Here is a 12,177-nt window from a genome sequence, read left to right as displayed (position 1 = left end):
TTAGTAGGATGTTATTTTATCTCCAAGTATTCATGGTCTTTCCAAATTTTTTCTTGTGGTTGATTTCGAGTTTCATAGCATTGTGATCTGAAAATATGCACAGTATGATCTCAATCTTTTTGTACTTGTTGATGGCTGATTTGTGTCCCAATATGCTATCTGTTCTAGAGAATGTTCCATGTACACTCAAGAAGAATGTGCATTCTCCTGCTTTAGGATGAAATGTTCTGAATGTATCTGTTGAGTCTATCTGGTCCAGTGTGTCATTCAAAGCCATTGTTTCCTTGTTGATTTTCTGCTTAGATGATTTGTCCGTTGCTGTAAGTGGGGTGTTGAAGTCCCCTACTATTATGGTATTATTATCAATGAGTTTCTTTATTTTTGTGATTGATTTATATATTTGGGTGCTTTCACATTGGAGGAATAAATATTTACAATTGTTAGGTCTTCTTGGTGGATAGACCCCTTAATTATGATATAGTGTCCTTCTTCATCTGTTATAGTTTTTATTTTAAAGTCCAGATTATCTGATACAAGGATGACTACTGCACCTTTCTTTTGGTGACTATTATTAGCATGATAGATTATTCTCCATCCCCTTAACTTTCAATCTGCAAGTGTATTTAGATCTAAAATGAGTCTCTTTTTTAGCAGCATATAGATGAGTCTTGTTTTCTTATCCATTCTGATACCCAGTGTCTTTTGATTGGAGCATTTAGTCCATCGACATTTAGAGTGAGTAGTGAAAGATATGAATTTAGTGCCATTGTGTTGCCTGTAGAGTTGGTGTTTCTGGTGATGATCTCTGGACCTTTCTAGTCTTTGTTTTGTCTTTTCTCCCCTTAGAGAGTCCACCTTAAAATTTCTTGCAAGGCTGGTTTAGTGGTCAGAACTCCCTTAGTTTTTGTTTGTCTGGGAAACTTTATCTCTCCTTCTATTTTGAATGACAGCCTTACCAGATAAATTCTTGGCTGTATACTTTTTCAATTCAGCACGTTGAATATATCTTGCCAGTCTTTTCTGGCCTGCCAAGTTTCTGTGGATAGGTCTGCTGTGAACCTGATGTGTCTTCCCTTGTAGGTTAAGGACTTTTTTCCCTTGCTGGTATTTCATAAGTCTTTTCTTGTCTGTGTATTTTGTATATTTGACTATGATATGTCTTGGTGATGGTTGGTTTTTGTTAAATCTAATGGGAGTTCTCTGTGCTTCCTGGATTTTGATGTCTGTGTCCTTCCCTAGATTAGTAAAGTTTTCTGCTACAAATTGCTCACATAAACCTTCTGTCCCTTTTTTCTCTCTCTTCCATCTTCTGGGACTCCTACCTTTCAAATATTAATCCTTTTTAAAAGTCACTAAGTTCTCTAAGTCTTGTATTATGCTCCTCTGCTTTTGTTTCCCTCTTTTTTTCTGCTTCATTCTCCGTAATCTTGTCCTCTGTGTTGCTGATTTGCTGCTCTGCTTCGTCCATCCTTGCCACCATGGCATCCATATGCATTCGAGATTGCACATTGGTTATAGCATTTTTAATTGTGTCCTGACTAGATTTTACTTCTTTCATCTCCACAGAAAGGGAATCTATGCTTTTTTCAACCCCAGCCAGTACTCTTATTATTGTGGTTCTAAACTCTAGTTCAGACATCTTGCTTATATCTGTGTTGATTAAGCCCCTAGCTGTCATTTCTTTCTGTTCTTCCTTTGGGATGAATTCTTTCATTTTGTCATTTTGGAGGAAGAAAAAAATTAATAAAATAAAAAATTAAAATTAAAAAATTAGAAACAAAACAATCAAATAGAGGAAGCTAGATCCTAGTTTGTTCTGCTTGCTGAAAGAAGCTTGATAGAATAGACAAAAAGGGAAAGAAAAGAAAGAAAAGGGAAAAAAAGGTGAGAAAAATTAGAAAATTAAAAGAATTACGTAATAAAATAGAGTAAAATGAAATACAGAAAATTAGGTAGAATAAAAAATTTAATAAAGTAAAAAAGATTTTATAAAAATGGAAAAAAAAGAAAAAGAAAAGAAGAATAGATTTTTCTCTTTCTGTATCCAGGAGAAGGAAAAGAAAAGAAACAGAGAACTAACAAAACCAAGTTAAACAAAAACAGAAGCAAAAAAAAAAAAAAAAAAAATTAACAGATCAACCAGGAAACAGAATGAAACCCAAATGAAGTTATATCCAGTTTTCCCTAGAATTGAAACTATGAAGTCCTCTATAGTCTGTAAACTATGCAGGTGGAGGGACTTGTCCTGGTTTTCTAGGGGTGTGCTTGGAGGGCACAGTTGGGTGGGGCTTGGTGTAGTGGCCCCGTTCCCCACAAGGTGGCACTGCTTAGCTTACTGGGGTGGATCAGTGTGGTGAGTTTATGGGTGTGCGGGAGAGGTGGGAATGGCCTCACCCAGCTCCCTAGTCTCTGTCACAGGAACTTTGCGCTCTCGCCTACCCACGATCAAGCACTCCTCCTTTGTGTCAAGCTTCTGTCCATGTCCAAACTGTCAGCCTGCCAGGCAGCACCTCCCTCCAGAGTTTTATCTCAGATTGGGTTGTGTTTCAAAACCTCACACTTCAGAGACCCCTGTGGCTTAGTCCTGTCCTGACTCCCTGAGGGAGGGTCTCGGTGAGCAATGGCCAAGTGCTGGCTTGCCTCTGAAAAGGTTTGTGTGATCGTGCAGCGGCAGAGGTTCAGAGATTTTGGCAAATCACAACACACAGCCGGCACTTGGTTTCACCACACTCTGGTGTCTTTGTCCCAATATGTTTGTCAGCAAACACGGCTGCTCTCCAGGGTCTGCTGGGACCTTTGCCTGTGGGGAGGCTGTATGATCTCTACCAAATGCTCTCCAAACAGGGGAACCACTTCTTCCTATGTGGCACATGGACCCTTCACATCCTGTTGCCTGCTCCTGGGGATTAGTCCTGCTTCCTCACCAGAGCACTGCCAGGCACTGAGCTCTGAAATTTGAGACTCTGCATTTCACGGTTTATAGAATCCTGGTGGTATTGAAACCCTCGCCTTTCTTCCCATCAGTAGTTTTGGAGAACAGATTTCTTGTTCATTTCCCCATGAGCATTTTTCACTCTTTCTCTCCAGCTACTAAAGGTGAAGCGTTTTTCCTGCACTCTTCCCCTTTCTCTGTCCTCCCTCTCCCCCTTTGTCTGTCCTCTCTCTGCAAAAACAGCTCCCTACCCTCCATGGCTTTTCTCTCCCCAAGAAGTGAGAGTTTTAGAAAGTTGTATGTATGGTTATATTTGTCTAAGATTCATGCTTTTGTTCATCAAGGAATATTTGTTCAGCATCTTCTATGTCCTAGGCATTATCCTAGGTTTGGGGATGTTAGAAATGGATAAGACAGGTCCCTGTTCTCATGATTGTCATTGGAAGAGGAGGAAAGGCTAGACAGAGTAAATTCAAAGAAAATATAATTTCTGATATTATTGACTGCTGTGAAGAGAATTAAATAGGGTCTTGTGTATTAAGAGCCTAAGTTAGGATGCTTTAGTCTGCACATAACAGAAACTGTACTTAAACTGGTTTAAATAGTAAGGAAATCTCTTCTCTCATAACTGGAAAGTAGGCTGGACACCAGGCATGGTCAGATCTGCAGCTGAAAGATTTCATGAAGGATCTGCTTTCTTCTGTCTCTCTGTCTGCTAGCCTCAGTAAAAATTTTATACCAAGGTTGCTGCCCCTCATGAATGCAAGATGCCTATCAGAGTGAACCCAACATCTCAAGGAAAGAGAGGGATTGCTTTTTCTTTTTTTCTCCCCTTTAGGGTCTAGTAGAACTTTCCCAGAAGTTACTCAAACTAGACCAAAACTGGCAGGGGAATGCAGTTACCATGTTTGCCTCTTATTATTGGTAGAATTGGGGAGTTATGCACCATGACCATCATAGGGAATGACTGGCAGGGGCATCCAGGACAGGTTGCCAGAATGAAAATACCTGTGTGTCAATAGCTTCTTTGTAACCCAGGACTAATGGCAAATACATGATTAGAATAATGATTAGAATATATGTGAACTTGAAAGTAATGGAATAAAATTTATTTATTAAATGTAGCTATAAATTTGTCATTCACTTCTTAAGGTTTCAGCAGAGTAAAGATTCTTTGTTTTTATGTTTTTTCTCCAAATATTTTTATATGCTGAACAGTAACTGAAGTTAGAATCATAGGATTTTTGTATTGAAACAGATCTTAGGGTTTGCCGTCTCAACCTATTCACTTTTTAGAACTTTAGAATGGATAAATAAAGTTACCAGTTTGTGCTGGATTTCTGGAGTCTTAATTAAAGGTCCTTGAGATGGAAATGTTCCTATTCAGAGATATGTCCATAAACTTTTACAATTTGGAGGACTTCATTTTTTTCTCAAAGAAAGTAGAGATGAGGGGCATGTGGGTGGCTCAGCAGATTAAGCATCCCTCTACAGCTCATGTCACGATCTCAGCAGTCCATGGGTTCAAGCCTGCGTTGGGCTCTGTGCTGACAGCTCAAAACCTGGAGCCTGCTTCAGATTCTGTGTCTCTCTCTCTGTCTCTCTCTCTGCCCCTCCCGCACTCAAGCTCCATCTCTCTGTCTTTCAAAAATAAATAAACAATAAAAAAATTAAAAGAAAAAGAGTAGGGATGGTGCAGTGTTCACTAGTGAAGGGCTTAGCTTGGCCTGGGATGTATAGTGGATATTCAATGAATATTGACTGAAATCCTTCATAGCTAGAATACCCATGCTTGAGATTAATTCACATGTTAATTATGTTGAGTAAAGATCCTACATTTTAAATTGTTACACTTTACTTTTTATTTTTTTAGTCATTCATTTATCCAACCAGAATTTATTGGGTATCTACAATAGGTCAGTCATTGTGGGATACAGAGACAAAATGAGAAAGACATCTCACTCTCAGGGAGTTCAAGATCTAGGTGGGGAGAGCTAGGTATAGTATAACAGAGTGCATTTGCAGTAGGTACCCAAGTATACCCAGGTTGGGAGCCTAACCCAGCCTTGGCTCATCAACAGGTAAGCCTATTTGCAGAGGGTCCATCTGAATCTTGAAGAATGGAGATTAGCCTGGTAAATGGAAGCATGGGGAGAGAAAGAGAAAACTCAACAAAGGCATTAAAGCAGGATATTGTTCGCTGTATGTGAACTATGGGAAGTTCTTTCCTGATACATTTTAAGGCTAGAAGTGGGAGAGGGAGAGAGGAAGCTGGATAGCTAAGCAGGGATGGGATGTGGAAGGGGCTCACACGCCTGGACTAAGAGCAGCTCATGGCTTTTGAGTGCCATGGTTAGATCTGTGGAGTCCTCCTGGGGGTTGGGAAACAATTAGGAAGTTGCTGTGGTGGTGTTAGCAGGGACCCTGGTGACATAGTGGTGGAAGGGATGGGGGGGGGGGGTGTATTTGATTTGAGATCTCCCTGAGCTTAATTCTGCAGGTTTTAGTGAATGATGGCATGGGTGGGTAAGGAAGAGGGGAGAGTCAAAAGTGACTCTCAGAATTTTAGTGATGATGTCTGTGTGGATATCCACATAGAGCTTCAGAGGTGTACATGATCGAAATACAGAAGCATAACACTCTAATTTGGAGAGAGACTCTGTGAAGTTAAAAACGACACCAGGTAAACTGTACAGTATCATTGGATATTTTTTAATTATTCTATTTTATTAAAAAACTTTTTTAATGTTTATTTATTTATGAGAGAGAGACAGACCATGAGTGGGGAGGGACAGAGAGAGCTGGAAACACAGAATCCAAAGCAGGATCCAGGCTCTGAGCTGTCAGCCCAGAGCCCGACACAGGGCTTGAACCCATGAGCTGTGAGATCATGACCTGAGTCAAAGTCGGATGTTTAACCAACTGAGCCACCCAGGCACCCCTATTTCTTTAATTTTTAAATGTTTATTCATTTATTTTGAGAGAGGGAGGGAGGGAGGGAGGGAGGGAGGGAGGGGCAGTGAGAGAGGGAGAGAGAATCCCAAGTAGACTCTGCACTGTCAGCATGAAGTCCTACACAGGGTTCAATCCCACAAACCACAAGACCATGACCTGAGCTAAAATCAAGACTTGGACACCTGACTACATTGGATATGTTTTTTTAGTGCCTTGTCAAAAGTAAATGTCACAAACCATACTACTTAAAGGTTTTCTCTATAAACAGCAAAGAGCAGTAACTCAGGTGGTATATAAAAACTAGAATTAGATCTAAACCTACTTTTTTTTTTTTTAATTTTTTTTTTAACGTTTATTTATTTTTGAGGCAGAGAGAGACAGAGCATGAACGGGGGAGGGTCAGAGAGAGAGGGAGACACAGAATCTGAAACAGGCTCCAGGCTCTGAGCTGTCAGCACAGAGCCCGATGCGGGGCTCGAACTCATGGACCGCAAGATCATGACCTGAGCCGAAGTCGGACACCCAACCGACTGAGCCACCCAGGCTCCCCGATCTAAATCTACTTTTACTCTAAATCTAAAGCTTTTACAACTGTCTTTAGTATGTCTTTAGTATTAATTCTCAGTATTTACTGGAATTCTTAAGCTATTAATGCAATCTGTGACAAGCTATTTGTTTTGATACTCTTTCACAGGTTAACATGAAACAAAGATTAAAACATTTCTAAAGCAGCGTATGATAGAGATTGAATTTGTTGGAAGCAGATGCAGTTTTCTGGGGAAAGAATTCATATTAAAAATGATCCTTGGAATGTATGAATTAGCAAAGTATGTCTTCTAGTAATACTTTAGAAATGATGATATTAAAAATTGCTTGGCAGTCATATATATATAAATTAAAGTCAGACGTGTTTGTGTCTAAGCTAAGTCATGCCTAAGTCCTAAGAGGTGAATTCAGTCCTTGAGAACTAAGTGCATGGTTTTATATTCGTGTGGCCCCAGGCCCTGTGGGGTTTTATGCATCGCTTGAGCCTTATAGATGAATTAGGTGTGGCTTTTGTCTAAAGTCCAAGTGAGAATTACCCAAGTGTCTTTACTTTTGGCACCAAAGAACTTCCAGATAATACAAATCCCATCTGTCTACAAGATCCAGGGAGAGTAGGATAGAGGAACGTGCCTTATATGCAGATGAAGAATTATATTTCTGTATTTCTCAGCCCTTCTTTTTTCCTCCCTTTTTTTAGAGGGAAAAACGTGCTTAGGCAGCAGACTCGTAACCCAATCCCTGTCTTCTGCTGTATAGGCATATATACCTCTTTCTCATTAACCAGCTCCCTTCCCTTATAATACAGATGGATGTTTCCTCCCCTGGGAAGTGGCAGGATAGTTTTGAGATATTTTAGCTCTTAGGAAAACAGCTTCTTTCTGAGATCTTGTCAGAAATAATCTCCTGGGAAGCACGCAGTTAAATGTACATCATTATTATTTCTTTCCTCCCAGCGTTTGTGTTTACGAAGGAATTTGGTGTAATTATTGATTCCCATAGGCTTTTCTGATAGCTTATGGTCGCTGACAGTGTACTGTGTCTAAAAAAGAAATGAACTTTCAAGAAATCCTGAGGCTTAATTATGTTGTTTTTCTAACAGGAGATGCTGGATTAAGGTGAAGGTGAGGGGTGGCAGCATCGTTTTCATGCTTCTTTAATCTTTGAAGCCTCGTGAATTCTAGAACCAAACCTTTTCTTTAAGGTGTCTTATAGCACTCATTATAATTTTTAAACTGCCTCTGTCATTTTTTTTTTCTGCACTTGTCATTTTTGATTGAAGTTTTCTTTCTCCTCCATTCGAAAGTTTGTGTTTCCCTATGTCTTGGGTCATTTTCTCTTGGCCACACACGTGTGCTCAAACCTGCTGCTTTCTCTCCCTACATTCCCTTCTCTTTTCTGCTTTCCTGTTTCTTTCCACACGAGAGGATCTTATTTATGATCCTTGAATGCTTAATTAGTTCAGTGAGTAAAAGAGAGAGGTTGTATAGCACTTTCTAGCAGGCAGTGACATAGAAGAATGTCTGGCTTTAGTAATAAATGTTGGTATGGAAATGACTTACCATTTGTGGGCAAAGTGACTGTAGATGACAAACCGGATGAGAACTTGGGCTAGAAGATCCCTATAACAAGCCCTTGCCATTGACTAACTTTTTTATGATCCCTCTTTTGTCTTGTCTTCCCTCAGCATCTTCTGTAATGTGTGTTCTACTTGTTTCCTGCATGAAGGTTGTGTCATCCCCCAGGGCAGAGGCTCTGTGTCCAGGCCACTCATGCCCATGACCAGCACTGCTGTGCTTGTTGAATGAATGCTGCTAGGCCAGTGAGTCCTTTTTAGCAAGTACTGGTTGCTGTTAGCCAAAAGGGGTAACATTGTGACTCTTCTAGTCATGGGTGGAAATCCAAAAAGAAAACAAGATGCTCAGAAGCATGGATCAGAGGCACCTGGGTGCCTCAGTCTGTTGAACTTCTGCCTCTTGATTTTGGTTCAGGTCATGATCCTGGGGTCATGGGATTGAGCCCTATGTCAGCAGAGCCTGCTTGGGATTCTCTCTTTCTCTCCTTCTGCCCCTCTGCTCCTCTCTCCTCTCTCTCTCTCTCTTACAAAAAAAAAAAAAAAAAAAAAAAAAAAAAGCACGGACCAGAAAAACCATCAGATACTGAACTTACAATGTCACAGGTATTATAGTTGGACACGTGGCACATTCAGTGTGGTGATGTGATTTTCAGGTGTAAGTGGGTAATGAAAGTACATATTATGGTTTGCTCAGGTAAGCTTTCAGGGGAGGTGATGAAATGTTGCAGGTCTGCAAGAAGCGGCGGATTGTGTTGCCTCCAAAATACAATGAGTGGCAAGAAAATGGATGAATCTGTCTTGGCATTGGTATTTTCACAGAGTGTCTTGCTGTAGCGTTACTCTCACTCTTTTGTGTTTTAGGTGAGATGAGTGAGAGCCGAGCAAAGAGAGTTCGAATAAAAGAGGTAGATGGCTGGACCCTGAGGATGCTAATTGATTATGTTTACACTGCAGAAATTCAGGTTACAGAAGAAAATGTACAGGTAAGAATAAACACCCCATACCATTTAGCTCTTTGTATATGCCAGATTTTTAAGTCAAAAGAGCATACCCACAGTATACTTTTTGTACCAAAGTAATAGAATTCATTGTTAAAACTGAATTTCCAGGAGACATTTGGAATGATTATATCTTTTGAGTAATGTTTCTGATTTCAGTGTCCTTTATAATCTTAAAGTTGTAATCTTTTAGTTCTCTGAGTGATGCTTGTTTGTGAAAATGCTGTCATATTCATTTGTAACTACTGACTGATGCTGCCTACATTTCTCTGTTCCCTTGAGGTTCAAATCTACAGGGATGTTTTTGACTATCAGTGGTCTTTACTTCTTTTCCTGTTGCAGCATATAAGTGATTCTAGAGCTTAGCTAAAATTTGACATTGCATTTTCTCGCTTTCTGTAAAGAATAAATGTTTTGTAATCTATGATGTAAGTGAATAATACAGGTGCATAAAGCACAGAAAGTGAAGGTCCCAATTTTAAACTGCCCTTCCTTTTTCGCCCACCCCAGCCCACACACATTGATCCACTCTCCTTCCCAGAGGGTAGCTTCTGTTACCTGCTTGGTGTGAATTCTTTCAGACCATTTTTTGTGCAGTTTTATATATACATGCATTCACACACATGCACAGTTTTTCTGAAACTTGCTTTTCTCACTGTACAAAGTTTCTTGAAGTTCTTTACACATCAATACATGTGGGTCTAACCCGTTCTTTTGAATGGCATCCCATATGTTAATCAGCATATATGATTTTCCTACCTTTATAAAAATACTGCATTGAATGAACATTTTTATATTTACATCCAAAATGTCATATAATAGACTTCTCAAATGTAATTGGTGGATCAAAAGGTACATGCATGTTTTAATTTTTGATAGGCATGCCAAACTGCCATCTGAAAGTTTATATTTATTTACACTCCTTCCAACAGGTAAAGTATGTCTTGAGGACAACAAAAAAGAGGACTATTTCTTTTCTTTTTTTTTTTAATCTTTATTTATTTTTGAGAGAGAGAGAGAGAGAGAGAGAGAGACAGTCAGTGCAAGCGGGGGAGGAACAGAGAGAGGGAGACACAGAATCCGAAGCAGGCTCCAGGCTCCGAGCTGTCAGCACAGAGCCCGATGTGGGGCTTGAACTCACGAACCGTGAGATCATGACCTGAGCCAAAGTTGGATGCCTAACCGACTGAGCCACCCAGGCGCCCCAAATTAGGACTATTTCTTAAGAAGTGGTCTGTAAATTCTACTTACTCGAATAGGAAAGTCTGAGCTCAGTCTTTTAACGCTTTTGTAATTAGTTGAAATAGGATGCAAAATATTTGAATTTGGAGACTGAAATCTTTGGACATGAACTTGCTAAGAATGCTTTTATTAAATCTGAAATATTGGCAGTGGTGAGGCCTTCTGGTGGTCTTTCATGGGTGGCCTCATTTGCCTTTGCTTGGCAATCCAGTTCATGATGGAAGGCATTTGAAAAAACCTTGGTTGATATTCAAGTCATGTATAAAGGTGTGAACCACCTGCTAGGTGAACTTTTGTTTTAACCTGGAGGAAGGTGTTTGGTACATGTCAGGAGGTAACTACCACCATATGATCTCAATCTAATTTTTTCTGTATAGTTCTACTGTCTGCTGGATTCTAGGGCATCATTTTCAACAAGAAGTTATCTTGGTTTTCTTTTTCCTCCCTTTTTAAATTCATTTGAGTGCATGGGCCTTACTGTGCCCTATATCTGACCTTCAGCAAATGAATTGCTGATTGGTTTCTTTGATTCACGTAATATGTGACATGAGGGAAATTTGCAAAAGATGATTTAGGCCTGAGACAATAGACTGTGTGAATTCAGCACTGAATGCTGTTTGTAGTAGTTCTTGCAGTGGAGACATGGGTCTATGCGGAACTGGGAGAACGCTTCGCCTCTCGTGTTTCTTTTAATAACTATCACGTTCCAGTCCTGAAATATTAGTCATCGCAGCCTTTCAGAAAACCTCTTGCCATGCTGATTTGCCTTTTGTATATGTGTTCAGCTCCTACAGGAATACGTTCAAAGAGGTGTATTTGGCAGACTTGTTAAATGCTTAATATTCATGTAGTTTTTATTTTGAGGGGAAGGGGGAAGAGAACATAGGGGTACCTTAGTGTGCAAAGCCTTATTTTTGTCCATCGAAAAATACCTATTTTAGAAAAGGCAGTTTGGAAATAAAATTCATTAAAACAAGTTGCCTTTTCCGTAATTTTTCGGTGAAATACAAAGTAAGAGATTACCTATCAAGATACACCAAACTGCTGTCTCCACTGTTTTTTGTATTTTTGCCTGTCTGTACTTTGTTAGATCTTTCTTATAAGTGCTGTTCACCTTAGGGAAAGGAGTGTTAGGGTGGAGGTATCTGGTGTTCTTATTAATGTTAAGCTAAAGTTTAAAGTGGCGCCAGCTGGACGCCCACCCTGACCCTATCTCTTTTGAGAGAACTGACTGTGGGGATAGAACTTCCTGTAATTCAAAAATTTGTTGTTGTAGGTATATTTTCTCATTACACCTAGAATCAAATCTCTTGTCAGGTCACCTCTCTTTTACCATGTTTCTGTTTTAGCAATAATAAAATACAATTTTAGGATAGCAGGTATCTTAGCCTTTTACTTTGGGATTGCATGTTTTGATGTAGAATCATAGTGCCATAGAGTGTTGGGGTCCAGCTGTCTTAGTTCGTGACGGAATAGGACCATAACCCTGGTTTTCCTGATTCCTAGTTTAGGGTTCCTTCTGTGAGTCTCCTATTACACAAATTTAAAAAATATATAACAGCTATTTGAAGTAAAGGTTGTTAACTTTGAGTCAGAATGAGGAATGGATTAATTTGAAGCATTAACTCCAAAAACAGTATAATCATTAGTGTTATATAAGTAATAGGACTTTAATTCTTGGCTGTTTATGATTTCCCTGATTTTTTTGCTGTTGCTGTTGGGTTTTTTTTGTTTAGGTTTTTTAACTTTGGCTTTGAGTTTAGATATTTGCTTTAATTTATGGCAAGGTTGGGGAATAATTTGAGCCAAATGAATTTGTGTATTTTTTTAAAGGAGAAATAAAAGGAGGATATATATCTTACCATGACCATGCTTTTAATTGAACATTTTTTTTGTTGCTGCTACTGAGTAATTTAGGTTTAACTTGTGTC

At 39.4% G+C, this 12,177-nt stretch overlaps 1 protein-coding gene across 5 annotated transcripts in view; it reads left to right on the top strand.

The window, feature by feature from the left end:
- KLHL2 (kelch like family member 2) overlaps positions 1-12,177 on the top strand; it is a 121,586-nt gene that overhangs the window by 39,621 nt on the left and 69,788 nt on the right. For 4 of the 5 annotated variants that reach the window (XM_042935129.1, XM_042935130.1, XM_042935127.1 and 1 more), the window contains exon 4: positions 8,868-8,989. The exons of the other annotated variant lie outside the window; for it this stretch is intronic. In XM_042935129.1, coding sequence (XP_042791063.1) covers positions 8,868-8,989 — 122 coding nt within the window. The remainder of the gene's footprint in view (positions 1-8,867; positions 8,990-12,177) is intronic. 5 annotated transcript variants of the gene reach the window in all.

Source organism: Panthera leo, chromosome B1 (genome assembly GCF_018350215.1).
Source record: "Panthera leo isolate Ple1 chromosome B1, P.leo_Ple1_pat1.1, whole genome shotgun sequence".
NCBI lineage: Eukaryota > Metazoa > Chordata > Mammalia > Carnivora > Felidae > Panthera > Panthera leo.
Note: the sequence above shows the minus strand (reverse complement) of the source record. Positions and strands in the feature narration are given on the sequence as shown.